The sequence below is a fragment of the Thunnus albacares genome, chromosome 17, assembly GCF_914725855.1.
Source record: "Thunnus albacares chromosome 17, fThuAlb1.1, whole genome shotgun sequence".
NCBI lineage: Eukaryota > Metazoa > Chordata > Actinopteri > Scombriformes > Scombridae > Thunnus > Thunnus albacares.
In genome coordinates, this window is record NC_058122.1 from 29,805,455 (window position 1) to 29,822,500 (window position 17,046).

Genomic DNA, 17,046 nt, shown 5'->3' on the forward strand with positions numbered 1-17,046 from the left:
TTGTGTACGTACGCTACAATCCCCACACATGTATGTCCTTCATACAATGTTTGGGTCAATGTGAGCTGCATACAAACACACACACACACACACCTGCTACACTGGGAAGCTGTCTGCTCCACGCTTTATGCTTTCTTTACCCTCTGCAAAGTGTTAACCTGCACAATGTTATTCCAAAAAATATCTAAGCTTTCTCACACTGTAGCCCTCACATCTGCACATCTGGGCGAGAGACCAAACAGATAAATAACTCTACATCATGTTAATGTTGAGTTCCATATTGGATTTTTCATGTTGATGGAGCCAATAAAGAAAACGAAATGACTGAAACAATCTACGTTCGGCTCTTGTTTTTCTATTGTTGTTCATCTTTGATTATAATGAGATGCACTGCCTCCTGTGCAGCGTAGACACAAATCAAACATCAAATTTAAAGAAATACATACAGTATACATATAGCATTACCATTAATAATAAAACCCACATCAGGTTGTATAAAAGTAGGTAAGATCTTCACTTTTAAGATGTGCCATCTATGAGGGAGAGTGCTGCATGTCCACTTTACACAGTACAGCTTGTTTTCCTTATGAATGCTCTAAAGCGTGTAAATAGTGCATTAGTGAAAACTGTTGCACGTAATCATTTAACTACTCACAGGACAATTTTTGAGTCAAATTGACCCTGCAGACTCCAGGAACACCTTAATCTTTCTTTTAGTGGTTCTTTCCTCATGTGGGTACATAACCTTTGATTATTCACACGTGTAAACACAACATACATCAGGCAGGAACCCCATGGTATTAGTGATATTAGTGAAATTCTAGAATGTAGAGCGCACATCACAATTCCCACAATAACTTTGTGTGCCAGTGGATCAATCTAAAAGTAGTTGATAAGTGGACTAATACTTTAATGACAGAGAGTAGAGTTATAGGACTCTGCTGATGGATGTTCCTACAGGTTGACAGTATATATTCATGTTAATTTAAATCCTAATAAGCACAAAATTACTGAGTTCATTGATAATGTATAGAGTTTATATTCAATGATCAGTAGACCAAACAACACGCGGGGTGTTGAGTTTCCTGCTGTGTGTGTTTTGAACTTATTGACCGTATCTATATTGATTGATCAGCTCCAGGTCTGTGAGACGGGTCGGTTCACTCGCTACAGTGTTCGGAGAAATGAAGCCAATGAATGAAATAAATCAGTTTCGTGTCGTTTATTCGTGTGTAACGACGGCCTGAACCTCCAGATGTGACCGATCTGATGGCATCTGCATTCGTTATGTTTCTCCGCTCATTTATTCACGTTTTCACACATATTTAAATGTGACTCTTGCGTTGGAATAAAACTTCAATTAAATTAAAGAGACAAACAGAAACATTAAAAAAAATCCAAACTCTACTTAAATCTATCTTTTATAAACAAAAATGTGATAATTTGTTCATTACATGGAACAGCAGAGAAGCATAAACATGGACAGAAGATAATAACGATGACGTGAATCATGTCAGACAGACTTCAGTCACATCAAGTAGATCAAATCATAACAGCTGATTGTTTAAAAGCACATAAACAGAGTCTGAAGTCAGATGTGAAACCCTTTCTCTAAATAATACACACATTACTTCTTTAATTATCTTTAAATAATACACAGAAAGTTAATTACATTGTCTTTTAAATAAGGCACGCATTCAGTCCAAGTTACATTTGCTGTATACAGACTATAAACATGTATTCCAGATATACAGACATGAGATACTGGTGTAAAAGTGCAGAAGACCCTCGTGCAAGAGCAGATTCATTCTAATAACACATGAAAACTAAAATATGAAGCATTTCTCATCATCAAAACGTCCTGCGTAATAAAACGACATCATTCATCTAAACTGTTTGATTTGTTTCACGTTGCAATCAAACACAAATCTGAGTGTTTGTGAAATATGTGAAAGCAGCAGCGTGGTTCTAACAACGTGTTCACTTAGAGCTGATTAAGAAAATCACTATTAAAGGATCATTCTGGTTAATATTCTATGTTTGTCTTCATGTTTGGATCCAAACCAACAATGAACTGATCTACTAACCAGTACTGTGTGTGTGTGTCAAAGCTGATATATCTGATTAAAGACACGTCACTGGGTCACATGATCCTTCATCATCAAGAGTTTGGTCACGTTAGTTTGTTCAGAAACGGCTCCGAAGACTAAAAAATATAGAAAATCACCAGAATTATCCTCAAGGAAGTTTAAGTTGCTGAGTGTTTTTCAGATTCTGGTTTTTAGGTTCGATCTCTGGGAACGACGTCAGCAGCAGCATCAACGCATGATGACGCCTCGGCTGATGCATCCCCGGCAGCTCGCTGGATGTTTATTCTGTAGTCAAAATGCTTTAAGCAGCATTTTTCTCTTTATCTATAATAACTACTTGCAAAATAATGTAAAATAAACTTCCTGGCTTCTGCTGTCTGTACGATGTATTAGATGTGTGATATAATACTCCACGATGCAGTCTGTGTTTGTTACACTCGAGCGTTTAAAGATGATTTATAAGATAAACTGCAGAACCACAGAATGTAAAGAATAAGAAACTGTTTCTGCATGAGGCTCATTAAGGCTCGTTGGTTTCTTTCTAAAGTGCTGAAACGTTATTATAATGTTTCAAATGTCTCAATTCAAAATAAACAAAACCAGAACACAACAAATCTCTTATCTGGAAACAAACTAAACATTGCGACGGGGATACTGCTATTTCTCAGTTCAACTGAGAACTATTTGGTTTCAGCAGAGTCGTTCAAGTCAGTTGAAGATTTTTGAATAAAATGAGAGATTTTCATGTTTCTGCTGGTTTGATAATAAAGTGACGTTTGTGTACGGAGGCGACTTCTCGTCTTCCTCTTCAATGGTCTCCGTCATGTCTTTAGTTAGACAGCACTTCCCTCTATCACTCACTGGAAGGAAAAGGTCAAAGGTTAGTCACAGATAGAGACCACATCAGATAAGCCCGACATATGGAAACAATACTCAAGAATAAAGTCAGAAGAAATACTCGTTAAAGCTCATTTTTTACTACTAGGAGGCAAAAAGACTTTTGATTTGTTTTCAGTAGTTTTTATTTCCAGTTTTCTGTCGTATTCTGTGGATTTTGAGATGTATTGTTGGTCTTATCATAGGAGTGTTTTTTTGTCAATTACTGAGGATGTAATTGTCTGGTTTTTGGTGTTATCAGGCCTTAAAGCTGCAGGTTTGGAGTTGTGACAGTGAGCTCACCATGTAGCTGTGTTCGGGGGCAAAGGTCACACCTTTCCCTGCCCTCTCCTGAGATCCACTGCTGCTGCCGCTGTTCCTCATGATACCTACGACACAACAATACAGACATTCCACCTTATTATAATAAACTTTATTATTATTATTCTCTGTTTCCGGCAGCAGGGTGGTGCGCAGGCTGCAGTGCGCCCTCTCTACCTGCAGGGGGCAGGACGTCCGGTCTCTGCAGGCTGTTTCTGCGAGCGGGAGGGTAGTGTCCCGTCATGGAGAGGCGGCGCGGGCGGTGGTTCAACATGACGGCCGGAGAGACGATGACAGGGGGCGGGACTTTACCCATCTTCAGGTAAAGCGCCTCGATCTCTTGCTTCTGATTGACCTGCAGGTTGAGCACCTCTGCCAGGTGTCTGGGGAAAAGTGAGAGGGGTTGAAAAAGGATTCAACTTCCTGTTAGAAAATAGTGCTCATCTCAGCATTCAGAGGTTAAACTGATGACGTCAGACTGATTTATCTGATTCTTCTGAAATAAAATAGAAAACGAAGCATTTAGTTGTAAAATGTTTGTTACTTATATTGATCTTTGATTTTATTTTGCATTTATTTTGCAAATTAACAAAAGGTAAGAACACATAATCTATTCGGTTTTCCTCTGTTTTTGTAGAGATACTGTTTTATTGGTTGGATTAGAGCGTTATGTAGAAACCTCACGGCAACGGTCATTACCCATAATGCATCAGAGTTCTTTTCTTCAAGCAGAGCAGAGGGATGAGACAGGGTTGTCCTTTATCTCCAATGTTTAAATATCAATGAAACTGACCTTGAAGTTTTTAACTGTAAATCATGCAGCTACGTTCCAGCGGAGCCCCAGAATATAAATATACACATGTGCAGGATACGAGTCTTGTAAAATAATTTGCATAGAAACTCAGAAAAATCAGATTGGAATTGATGAGCTTTGCAGTTTTCTGTTTCAAACGTCGCCATATTATCTTATTATCTTCCCTCCTCATTTTCAAATGATTGAACAAAGACATAAATGTATTTGGTGTAATACAATGTGGAAATATTACATCTGATCAGTGCAGTTAAGAAGTTTAGTATCATGTTTGGGATGATGTCATCAAAATTTACAAAGTCGAACGTTTAGGATCATTCCTCTGTTTTCTGTTCACCGATATCAAGACATTTGTTTTTGTCGGATCAACAGACTCGGTGTCGTCTCATCAACCTCCCGCTTACCTTTCCCGAAGCTGCTGCAGCTCCGGCCAAATCTCCTCCTTCTCGCTCTCTGATTCGTCGGAGCTCATGTAGGACGCGGCGCGGGTCCACGATTGGCTGAAGCCGCTGCCGCTCAGCCCGGGGCTGCCGGCCGACCCCTCCCACAGGCTGACCCTCTTCTCCTGTTCTCCGTGGTTGTCATGGTAACCCAGACGACGACGATGCCCAGGTGGGGAGACCCTCCCCGTGCTGACGCTCATCTCTGATTCGCTCTGCTCCTCCGTGCTGCTCTCCGAGCTCTCTGATTGGCTCGGCCTGGACGGAGGCGGGGAGTGTGCGGTGGGCGTGGCCTGGTTGAGTGGGCGTGGCTCCTGATGATGGACAGCAGGAGTGTCTTTGGAAGGCATCACGTGGAAACGACCAACGGTGAAGACTGAAGGTTTCATCACTGAAAGAGAGACAGAAGAAAAACGTCAGAGTGATCAGTGATCAATGATCAGTTAATCAATTAGTCAAGTGACTAGTTACTGGTTGCAGCTGTTGAAGCTTTTATAGGTCAAACATGATCTATAAATACTGAATAGTGTTGATTGGCCTCTAAGAAATGATAATAGTGATATGAAATGATCATTTTTTCACTATTTACTGACATTTTAGAGACAAAACGATAAATAATACGACAGAATTCAGTTCATTTCTATTAAAATCAACTTTAACTTTGTTTTCCGATTTTAATATTCGTCTCTACAGTGAGCGTCTGTTTGGAGGAAGTGTGGACGGAGAAAACTCAAAGACAGAAACAACAAAACATTTTATTTTTAATTACCCTCCAGAATGTTTGATCTGATGCTCATATCAGCAGGATCATTTCTGCGTGTCTTCCAAAACGGAAACCAAATGTTATTTTGATAAATTGACCAACAACTGGGAATCGAAACGGTCAGAAAAATATTAAAACTTAATAAAGTGGACAGTCTGAAGAGATGTGATGCATTATGGGGCAGTGTGTTAGTGAGTATATGGGGTTGTTAAGTGATTGTGTTCAGCACAACCTTCAAAACAATCACTGTTAATCATGTCTTTGATAATCAGCCAGTTCATTCGCTCTGTGGTGACCGAGGTTGAGATGATTATGCATGCTTTAAATATTTCCTGTTTAGATTATTGTTACGCTGTTTTTACCTGTTTAAATCAAACTTCTCTGAACCTCCAAACTGTCCAAAGTAGAGCTGCTTGGCTTTTAACTAGAAATAACAAGAGATCACGACTCAGACTGTCTGAATGGAGGCTTATTTCCTCGCCTGTGTACTTGTTTATATACTTGTCAGCTCCGCCCTGTTTGTTGTCATTGCTATTTTAATAGTGTGTTTTTCTTTGATTTAAAACACTTTGTGAACGATTGGCGCTGCTGTTTTTCTTGAGAGGACAGTCGTGAAACACTCAAAAAATTAAATAAAACTTTAAAAGAGCATCTGATAACATCTGCACAATATTTCAGTGGATCATGGAGACGGGCAGCTACGTCTTACCTTCCTGTGTGGACGACGGTCCCGGTGACGGGCAGACGGGGGACGACACCTGCACACCAACAAGAGCATAAAACCAATGAAACAAAGAGGCAGAGCAAACACAAACATGAGAACAAAGTAATCTGTATTTCATAAATGAGAGGTTAATGAGAACAGTTGTACTGTGTTGTGAGGAGTCGAGGCCAGCGGGGAGGAGGGGGAGGAGTCAGAGAACTCTCCTCTGGGACTGGGAGTGCTGGTCAGACTGGGAGCAGAGACAGTCTCTGAACCTGTGAATGAGTCAGATAAACGATCAGTCAGTGTGTTCTGTGTGCTGTGATGTCACTCTGTGACGTCACTCTGTGACGTCACTCTGTGACGTCACTCTGTGATGTCACTCTGTGATGTCACTCTGTGACGTCAGCAGCGACTCACCTTGAGGGGGAGAAGCTGAGCCGACCTTCAGCTGAACTGGACTCTGATGCTGTAACGAATCAATGAACAATTAAAAAAAATGAATGAATGAAGGAATATTTCCTGGTTCTACCCCCCCGACTACAAAAACCGGGCTCCCGTTGGCACACAGGTGGGTTCTTTCCTACCTGAGGAGAGTCTGGACTCCGGCTGAGTGACGCCCCCTGCTGGCTGTCGGGGGCGGAGCCTGTCTGAGGCGTGGGGGGGCTGTGGGTCAGCTGGGGGAGGGAGGGAGCAGAGAGGGAGGCGTGGCTTGGAGGGTGGAGCTTAGGGCCCAGGGATGGGGACATGGGGGGAGAGAGGGGAGTCTGGGGGGAGGGGAGCGGGGAAGACGGGGGCTGGGGTTGGGGGTGAAAGCCCTGGTTGGGGGCCCCGGCGGCGGGCATGAAGGACTGAGCCACACTCATGGCCAGAGAGAGCACACTGGCCAGAAAAAGGGGAGACTGGTCGGAGGGGGGCCACTGAGGGAGGGCAGGAGGAGCTGAGGAAGACGAGGAGGGGGCGGAGCTCTGGGTGGGGAAGGAGGAGGGGGGCGGGGACTGGAGTTGATACTGAGGAGGAGGAGGGGTGGGGAGGTGTGGGGGAGGAGGGGCGGAGTCTGGTTGGGGGTGATGGTGGGGGGAGAGGGGGGGCTGATGGGAGGAAGCTGGAGAGAGAAGAAAGATTAGATCTTATTATCTCCAGATGTTAGTAATTAAAACATTACGAGTTTAATTAATCTTGAAATAAACATTTTAAAAATCTTGGTTACTGATGATTCTTATTGTTATTCTTATTTCACACATGCTTATTCAGGATTTGAGTCAGTATTTGTTTCATCTGTGTTTCCAGTACAGGTGGGTCCAGGACTTGGTTAGTCCAGCTTAGCACAAAGACTGTAAGCAGAGGGACACAGTTAACTCCATCTTCCAAACACTTTAAAGCTGAGTACATTAAATAATCCTTTGAGCCTGTTATATCTATTCATTTGAGATTCATAAAGTGTCATTCCTCCTTTAAAACAAGATGCTGACAATAAAAACTGTCTAAAAACTTGGAAACTGTTATCAGTTTTGTGCTGTGACAGTTTTATCTAGTAAAATTTAAACTGTTATTCTCTACATTATTTACAGTATATAGATCAAATTATATTGATCGAGGGTAGATTTATTGGTTACAAATATATTGGAAATTTCTCATGTTAATATTTTGCAGCTGATTTTGAGATTTTAGTGCTTTTAATTTAATAAAGGGTGGGTTTGATGGTTCTCTGTAAGTGGTTTTGTTTACACACTTCCACAGATTAACATACAGGACTGTACAGGAACAGTATGAGGTGTATAACGAAGCTTGATTTAGAAGATCTTCAACTGTATATAAATCTGCAGTTGACTCCAAGACATTTAATTTAAGACACTTTTTCAATTTCTACTTCATATATGATGAGTTTCCAGTTTGATTCAGTTACACAATTTACAAAGATTATCAATTCCGTTTTACTTAGTTGCACCGTTTGTTCATTAGAATCAAACAGACTCCAGTTCATTCTCCACTGTATCCAAAAGTTGTTTCTTACACAATGAAATAAATATCTATCATCTGCAAATAACCTCACATATATTGTTTATGTAGAAAAACAACAGTGGTCTCAACACTGAGCCCTGAGGAACCCCACAAGTAACCTCCAGTAGTTGTGATTTGAAGTTATTGATACCTTTTCTCCAGGTAACAGTTTAAATTAAAGAGTGCTACCCCTCTAACTGCCTAGCTTTGTTATTTCTACAATAATAAGTCATGGTCAACAGATCTATGAATACCCCCACTGCATATTGTTTTATTTTCTGTTGCAGTTGATATTTCCTCAGTACATTATGTTTTGTGATTATGGGTCCTATCTTACATAGTGACCCAAGTGTCTTTGTTAGTTTAAGACTGACACAGTTGTAATTTTCCCATCCAGCGTCCATGTTAAACCTGGTCTGAGGTTTTATAGAGAGCAGTTGTCTCCCTCTCTAAAAATGCCTCCTAGTCTTCATTTACATCTTGCACATACACCTTATTCCAGTCTTGTTTTATTAGGTCCTCTTGGAAAGAGTTGAGCACCTTGTGTTTAGGTTGCATGTTTAAACGTCCTTGTTGGTCCTAATACAGCTCTGAATTATTGCACACGGTCACTTGTGTCATTTATGAGTAGTCCACTTACTACTTTCACCATCAATAACATCGGTACATATATTATCACTGTGTATTGTTATTCTAGTTGGCAGTGTGATTGAGGGATATACGCTCATACTGTACATTGAATTGATGAGCACTGTGCAAACGTTTTGGGCCATTTAGATGTTTAGATTCTTCTTCATGATACAAGTCCATCAGGGAGGCGTCTGATCGTCCCAAATGTATTCTGCAGCAGGACAACGAGCCCAAACATCCAGCCAGAGTCATAAAGATCTATCTTACTTCCCTGAGGGACTCCACAAGTTTCGAAAGGCAGAGAAGAAGAGGATTTACCTATAAATTAAAAAAGGGGGACAGTCTTTAAATAAAAACCACGCTCACGTACCTGATGAGGTGTGGAGGGACTGTGACCTCAGTGGCCTGACGGCAGGCGTGGCCTCAGGGTTGATGTGGGAGTCTACACCCTTCAGTGTGGAAGGCTCAACATCTTCAATGTCTGATAGGAAGAAACATCAATTGATCAGTTTGTGAGTTTAAAGATTAACCATTGACCACTTTTTTTTTTTTTTGTCTTTCCTCACCAGGTAGAGAAGAAGAGGACAGAGTTCTGGAGAGGCTCTGGGCTGCCATGTTCGTCTGAAGAAAGAATAAAATAAAAAGGTCACGTCAGTCTATATCACTACAAGTTTGATAATCAATTGTTTCAGTCATTTATCAATCTAAAAACTCATTTTTGGGGTGGTTTCTCAATAACAAGGAGTTTCTGTTTCTCTTTTCTATTTTGAAGACGCCACCTTGGACTAAGAAACCGCAAAAAAAAAAAATATTTTCACAGATTTCTGATGTTTTATCGACTAAGTGATATGACTTCACACACCGGCGACTCAGGCGGCACGGAGGCATTCAGCTGAGACGAACTGTCGGTGTCTGCTGCTGGCTGCGGATGCATCGTGGATTCCACCCTCTTGATGATGTCGTGCATGCGTAGGATGAATTCTGCCCACTCGGACGGCAGGATGAAGTCTCGGTGGATCTGGACACACACAGAACAAACAGATCCAGAGAGGATAAAATAGAAAACAAAGATAGTTAGAATATGGACAACATGTCGTAAATATCTCCAGGTTAACAGTTATTTACACAGAGCTGAGAAGTCAATTAATGACCTGCATCCACTGACTCAACAGAAAAACTATTTAATTTAACCAGACAGACCAGAGACAGATGAGAATGTACAAGCTAAAGAAATAAAGGTCATCTTTGAACTTGTTTATATTACCACAAAGATTGCTTTTGTTTCTGTTTTTCTTCAAGATGATAATAAAAAAATTAATGTCATTAATACATTATGTAATATAAAAATAATTACATAAAAGAAAGAGTAAATAATGGAAACAAAACAGACAATCCTGACATAGTTGGTGCTGTACAGATTGTAAATCTCTTTGAGGTACATTTGTGATTTTCGATGATAAATAAATGAAACTGGTTTGACTTTACTTCAAATACTTTAATATGAATATTCCTCACTGAACATAAATGCAGCTTGGAGACTTTACATTAGTTAATTTGTCCATATTTCAAATTATTGTTTAGTTTTTATTCATTGATAAAAATGTGAAACATAGTTATTGTTGTCAAAATTCACTTTGTATTTAGTTTTAGTCTCATTTTTGTTGTGAACAAGCAACGTTTAACAATTGTCGCCGTATAGCACGCTCTGATTGGCTGTTGGTCCTCACCAGCACAGAGGCGATGTCCTCAGGATTGTCTCCATCCAGATCGAACTTAAACGTCACCATCTTACTGCTGTGAGTCTGCAGCTGACACTCCACCACCCGGTTATCCGTATCCACCTGCACACACAGTATGATTTTCATATACAATATACTTTAACAGTGTCTTTTTGATTTTTGGAGCCAAAAATGTTTGATTTTGCAGCAGTTTTTATCAAAAATTGTGGTACTAATTGCAATGTTTTGAGTGCTCTTTTTGTGGTAATATTGTGGGAATTGGGAAAAACTGCAAGCAAAGGAAAATAATGCATTTTTTTAAAAAATTACTACCAATGAAAAGTCATATTTAATCACTTCCTTGGATAAAAAGCATACTGCATATCACAGAAACAACTATATTTCAGTATTAATTTTTAAATGTATTTCCTGAGCATGAGAACCATGGGCTCAAAGTTCTATAAAAAAGAAAATACTGAACTTGAGTCCCGTTTATAAACCTTTATGAAATAAACTTTCAGCTCAACATCAGCACCAAATAAAATCAGTCAATAATGCCATTAAAATAAATCCATTAAGATAAAAATGTAATGTCATTTTCAAAGTGCCCAACACCAACCTGTATCCCTCTGACTGAATGCAAACCTCATTTAGAAACATGAAAGCCCCTGAATCCTTGCTGAATGTGTTGAATATCAATAAAAATATATAACGCAAATTCAAGTAAAACCTGGTCCAGGTCTGAATGCTGGACCCCTACAGTGAGGGGGTCTGGTCCAGGTCTGGATGCTGGACCCCTACAGTGAGGGGGTCTGGGGGCTGTTATGCTGGCAGGGTTTGGGGAAGGGTCACTGCTAATCAATACAAAGTAGTTGTGAGTGATCAGCTTTATCCTGATGGGAGTGGTCTCTTCCAGGATGGATCACATGTTACGACCTTCACAGTCACCTGATCTGAACCCAGCTGACGTGTTAGACAGCGCTCTTCATCATCATCATCATCACAACACCACATGAGGAGGATCTTTATGTTCCTCAGCCTTGGCATTGATTCTAGTCTCTGGAACTCTTCTGGAGGGATGAACATCATTCTTCAGAAAGATATTCCCTCATTTGGTGTTTTGATGACGGTGGTGGAGAGAGCTGTCTAACACGTCAGTCCAGAACCCCCTCACTGTAGGGGTCTAGCATTCAGACCTGGACCAGACCCCCTCACTGTAGGGGTCTAGCATTCAGACCTGGACCAGACCCCCTCACTGTAGGGGTCTAGCATTCAGACTTGAACCAGATTTCCTTTAATTTGTCACCCGTTTATATATATGGTACTCAGTGGTACTCAGTGGTACTCAGTCAGTCAGATGGGTTTTACCCCAATGATTCTCAGGCGAGCCCTCGCTTTCCTCCTGAACTGCTTCGAAGCAGACCGTCTGGTCACTTCCTGGTTGCTCTTGTCTGATTGGCCATCATTTCCGTCACTCAAACCTGAGGTCACATCAGATGCGTAGCTACAAAAACCAGGAGACAAAAGGAAACATTTAAATGTGAGACACAGTCCAAAACTGTTTACTATGGTTTGTACTGACCATATGACCACCTGGTGTTCACAGGTCTATGAGGACCTGGTGTTTATGAGGCCCTGGTGTTTATGAGGACCTGGTGTTTATGAGGCCCTGGTGTTTATGATGCCCTGGTGTTCATAAGGACCCGGTGTTTATGAGGACCTGGTGTTCATAAGGACCCGGTGTTTATGAGGACCTGGTGTTTATGAAGCCCTGGTGTCTATGAGGACCTGGTGTTTATGAGGACCTGGTGTTTATGAAGCCCCGGTGTCTATGAGGACCTGGTGTTTATGAGGACCTGGTGTTTATGAGGCCCTGGTGTCTATGAGGACCTGGTGTTTATGAGGCCCTGGTGTTTATGAGGACCTGGTGTTTATGAGGACCTGGTGTTTATGAGGACCTGGTGTTCATAAGGACCCGGTGTTTATGAGGACCTGGTGTTCATAATGACCTGAGGGCTGTACTACAAAGTGAGATTAGTGGGTTAGCGAGGTGTGTTGAGCCTGCAGGATTTTCAATGTCATGAAAGTGGCTCTCTTTAACCTGCTAGATCACCATGGTAACTCTCTTTAACCTGCTAGATCACCATGGTAACTCTCTTTAACCTGCTAGATCACCATGGTAACTCTCTTTAACCTGCTAGATCACCATGGTAACTCTCTTTAACCTGCTAGATCACCATGGTAACTCTCTTTAACCTGCTAGATCACCATGGTAACTCTCTTTAACCTGCTAGATCACCATGGTAACTCTCTTTAACCTGCTAGATCACCGTGGTAACTCTCTTTAACCTGTTACATCACCATGGTAACTCTCTTTAACCTGCTAGATCACCATGGTAACTCTCTTTAACCTGTTATATCACCATGGTAACTCTCTTTTAACCTGCTACATCACCATGGTAACTGATGCTGCAAACGTAACCTGGTCCGGAGCAGGTTATGTTCTGAGTTTCAAGTTAAGTCGGCAATAAAAAGCGCCGTCCTTTCACTGACCACCTGATTTGCTGCCGAGTCCGTTTAACACTGCTGCTACTGCAGCTATTAGAACACCGATTAGAATATTGATTAGTCTTTTATCATATTTACCATTGATTTGATGTCATATTGTAAATTTGTAATGGTGTAATAGATTAGGGTTACTGTGGGATTTTGTTACAGTAGATCAAACTGTATTTCAAATACAAAAAAAAACTAATAAAAAACTAAAAACTTATTTAAAAGATTCTATGATCAAAACAAATAAAATAAAATTGATTAGTGTGTTGGTATTTATCACAGATAATATCAATATCACAGATAATAACGACCTGTTCCTCCTGACTGAAGCAGGCGATACGTGATTGGTCCATTTCGTGTGAAAAAGAGTCAAATGACGCCAAACGCCCCCTTTCATGGGGACGCGCACAGACCCTGAAGCAGAGAGCTTAACAAAGAAAGTTCATAACTTTTCAGGGTTCAGGGTTCAGGGTTTGTCGAGCCAGCTCACACTAAGAAAGGCTGGGTATGTTGAACGTGCTTCATAGTACAACCCTCAGGTGTTCATGAGGACCATGATGAGTTTCAGACAAAGTGAGGACATTTCATCCAGTGCTCTAAAACGTAGCATTAGGTTGCTGAACGTCCTCATGAGTACAGCAGTAAACACGTGTTTGTTACCTCTCGACAGGTGAGCAGAAGCCGCTGACTGATCCAGACGGTGGTCTCTCGACGTTGTTGGACACAGCGATGCTCTGGAGAAGACGTGAGGACACGAACAGAAGAGTTCAGACTGATGATGACACGTTTGTTTTCTCATGATTCCAGAGGGAAACGTTGTGATGTCATGACAAAAGTTCACGATAAAACATCAACACAGCGGAAACTGTCCAGAGTTTATAACGTGCATATAGTTTATATACATCTGTTGCTATGAATGACATCATGTTTCTGAGTTGATTTACTCACTATGACTACTGATTCTTAACGAGTCTTAACGAGTCTTAAAGAATCTTTAGGACTGACAAGTTATATTTCAAAGTTTAAGGTGCATCCGAATCTCAACTCAGCAAACACATTTAATATTAAATCATAATTGTCAAGAGCTGTAGCCCCGCCCCCTGCTCACCTTGGGGAAACGCAGCACAGGAAGTGGCGGAGGCTTCGATGTCCGGGTCACAAGGGGAGGAGCCTGGAGGTGGGTAGTTTCCTGGGCCGCAGGTGCAGGGGTGGGGTTAGTGACAGGAGGGGGCGTGGCCTCAACCTTCCCCTGGACACCAGAGGAGGAGTCCAAATCACAGTCCGCTGCCATGGCAACAAGACGAGAGAGAGAGAAATTAAAATAAAATGAAATTATATATATTGCGAATAAATTATATAACTAAACAAAAATGTGAATTTGTAAATCATAAATATAATAATATAATATGAAAATAAAGTATCAAAATAATTTCCTGACATGTAGCGAAGGAGAAGGATGTGTGTTTGGTCTTCTCGTCCTCCTCTTCTCTGTCTCTTTCTGTCCTGCTGGAGACGCCGCCAATCCCAGAATCCACCGGGCCGCTGCTCGACAACAGCGCCGATGATGTCGCTGTTACCGGGGGCGGGGCCTGCATCCAGGTGGGGGCGGGCGCTAACACAGCAGCTGAGTCCTGCTGTGAATTTAAAATGGAGAAGTTATTTTTGAAAATTATTGAAATGTCAAACATTCAGACTTTTAACTGCAGTTTGTGTTTCCTTAAAGCTTCAGTTATTTCTGTATTCAGATCCTTTACTGACGTAAAAGCACCAGTACAGCAACGTAAAAATACTCCTCCTACAGTAAAAGTACATCAGTATTATGAGCTTGATGTAGTTAAAGTATTGCAGTAAAAGTACATAAGTATTATGAGCTTGATGTAGTTAAAGTATTGCAGTAAAAGTACATAAGTATTATGAGCTTGATGTAGTTAAAGTATTGCAGTAAAAGTACATAAGTATTATGAGCTTGATGTAGTTAAAGTATTGCAGTAAAAGTACATAAGTATTATGAGCTTGATGTAGTTAAAGTATTGCAGTAAAAGTACATAAGTATTATGAGCTTGATGTAGTTAAAGTATTGCAGTAAAAGTACATAAGTATTATGAGCTTGATGTAGTTAAAGTATTGCAGTAAAAGTACATAAGTATTATGAGCTTGATGTAGTTAAAGTATTGCAGTAAAAGTAGTGGTTTGGTCCCTCTGACTGATATATTATTATATATGACATCATTAGATTATTAATAGTGAAGCATCAGTGTTAGAGCAGCATGTTACTGTTGTAGCTGCTGGAGGTGGAGCTAGTTTACACTACTTTATATACAGTTAGCTAGTTTAGTCCAGTGGTTCCCAACCTAGGGGTCGGGCCCCTCCAAAGGGTCAGCAGATAAATCTGAGGGGTGGTGAGATGATTAATGGGAGAGGAAAGAAGAAAAAACAAAGTTCTGATAAACAACTTTTAGCAAAAGAAAGAAAGCAAACAAAAACACTACGGGTCGCCTCGTAAAAAAAATCTCTTATCAAAACAGAAATATTATAATAACTTATAAAAATGAATCAACTCGACTTGTATAAACAAAAAATAGGTTTTGATTTAAAATGTATGAATAGAAGTTTATTGTTGTAGCTCAGCACATAACAGAGCAACTCACAAACATGGAGATAATTGTGTCGACATGTTGAAATAAATACAAATTAAATGTCCTGATTTGACACAATATCAACTTAAACCCCTGTTCAGTATTTCATGGGTGTAGCTTATTTTTTTCCTTATCAGATAACAAACTTAAATTACTGGCCAGTGTACTGTGCCGGGAGAAATTAGTTTTATTGATTAAAAATCAATTAAACTTAAATTTTATTTGTAGATTTTCAGCCAGCAGTCGATGCTGCGTGTCGCCCTGTTTCCATGGAAACAAGTCGTAACATTTCAAGAAAAACTGTATTACCACCTTGCCGGCTGCAGTCACGCTGGCGGCAGGTGCAGGTCTCTGATTGGATGCCTCCGGTGGTGGGGGGGCGGGGTCAGACTCCTCCTTGACGACAGCTTCCTGCTGGCGGCTCAGAGCTTCCTCCACCAGGCGGCTCTGCTTCTCCCGCTGACGCTTTATGGCCGTCACACGGTCTCTGAGCACCTTGGCAACCAGCTTGTAGTCCGCCTCACACACGAACCCCAGCACCACCTGAGACACAGACAGAGAGACAGACAGCTGAGTCCACCGCCACCGGTCAGCCCGGCGGGCCAGGTGATGTCATCAACATGGCGGTGCAGGTACCATCTCCTGGGCGACCTCCTCGGGGACGTCTTTGTACAGCTCAAACAGGAACTCGATGGCGTTGTTGTCTTTGTATTTCCCATGAAGCTTCTTGTTGCCGTCCATCCGCAGCCACAGCTTCAACGCCGCCTTCGAGCCGTCGTCGTCTTCGGCGAGCTCCACGTGGACGCCCAGCTGCTCCTGGAAGAACCGGTGATCCAGCAGGTCCTGAACCGTGAACCTGCAGGAACAGAGAGACCGACACTGAAGCCAAACATCATCATCAGGAGGTCAGAAACACGGCGGCGTGATCGGAGACGTCACCTCTCGCTGCTGTTGGTCCGGATGCAGCCGTCGATGATCTCCTTCAGCTCTGGGACCGTCACTTTGGAGAAACTGTCGGGTTTAATTCCCTGAGAGACAAACAGAAGGTCAAACATGTGGACAAAGACAGGAGAAGACAGTCCTCAGCTGGGCGGGGACTTACGTTGGTGACCTTGCGGTAGATCTGAGCGGCGTTCCGACACTCAGAGTACGGATACTCAGACGTCGCCATCTCCAGGATGCACATACCGAAGGCGTAAACGTCTACGGCCTCGTCGTACTTCTCCTCATACATCTCTGGAGCCATGAACTCCGGGGTTCCTGAACGCACCACACATGAGTGACGTTACAACAGCGTCTGAACTTTAAGTGTATTTTTTCACACGAGCTGATTCCATAAACGTGACCCTGCTGGCTCTCCGTACTCGCTCTCTCTGTGTTCTTACCAATGACGCTCTTGGCGAATGAGGCCTTCTTGAGCGTGGCGAGGCCCAGGTCTCCGATCTTGACGGAGGCGGTGGGTCCGGTGATGAAGATGTTATCACACTTGAGGTCTCGATGC

At 41.8% G+C, this 17,046-nt stretch overlaps 1 protein-coding gene across 3 annotated transcripts in view; it reads right to left on the minus strand.

Annotated features, from left to right (window-relative positions):
• Nucleotides 1-1,403: 1,403 nt before the first annotated feature.
• The window catches only part of LOC122967472 (serine/threonine-protein kinase WNK4-like), a 24,178-nt gene continuing 8,535 nt past the window's right edge, over nt 1,404-17,046 (minus strand). Inside the window, exons 4-24 of one of the 3 annotated variants that reach the window (XM_044332147.1) lie at nt 16,931-17,046; nt 16,648-16,805; nt 16,485-16,573; nt 16,182-16,401; nt 15,858-16,088; nt 14,348-14,540; nt 14,018-14,193; nt 13,570-13,643; nt 11,722-11,857; nt 10,363-10,476; nt 9,498-9,653; nt 9,202-9,256; nt 9,006-9,116; nt 6,592-7,109; nt 6,425-6,473; nt 6,173-6,279; nt 6,011-6,059; nt 4,503-4,929; nt 3,465-3,670; nt 3,270-3,355; nt 1,404-2,950 (exon numbers count right to left, since the gene is read on the minus strand). The exon at nt 16,931-17,046 is cut by the window's right edge and continues 105 nt beyond it. In XM_044332147.1, the coding sequence (XP_044188082.1) occupies nt 2,948-2,950; nt 3,270-3,355; nt 3,465-3,670; nt 4,503-4,929; nt 6,011-6,059; nt 6,173-6,279; nt 6,425-6,473; nt 6,592-7,109; nt 9,006-9,116; nt 9,202-9,256; nt 9,498-9,653; nt 10,363-10,476; nt 11,722-11,857; nt 13,570-13,643; nt 14,018-14,193; nt 14,348-14,540; nt 15,858-16,088; nt 16,182-16,401; nt 16,485-16,573; nt 16,648-16,805; nt 16,931-17,046 (3,274 nt within the window). In that variant the 3' untranslated portion in view covers nt 1,404-2,947. Of the gene's footprint in view, nt 2,951-3,269; nt 3,356-3,464; nt 3,671-4,502; nt 4,930-6,010; nt 6,060-6,172; nt 6,280-6,424; nt 6,474-6,591; nt 7,110-9,005; nt 9,117-9,201; nt 9,257-9,497; nt 9,654-10,362; nt 10,477-11,721; nt 11,858-13,569; nt 13,644-14,017; nt 14,194-14,347; nt 14,544-15,854; nt 16,089-16,181; nt 16,402-16,484; nt 16,574-16,647; nt 16,806-16,930 lie in introns of all 3 variants that reach the window. The other 2 variants (XM_044332146.1, XM_044332145.1) reach the window with 2 other exon arrangements.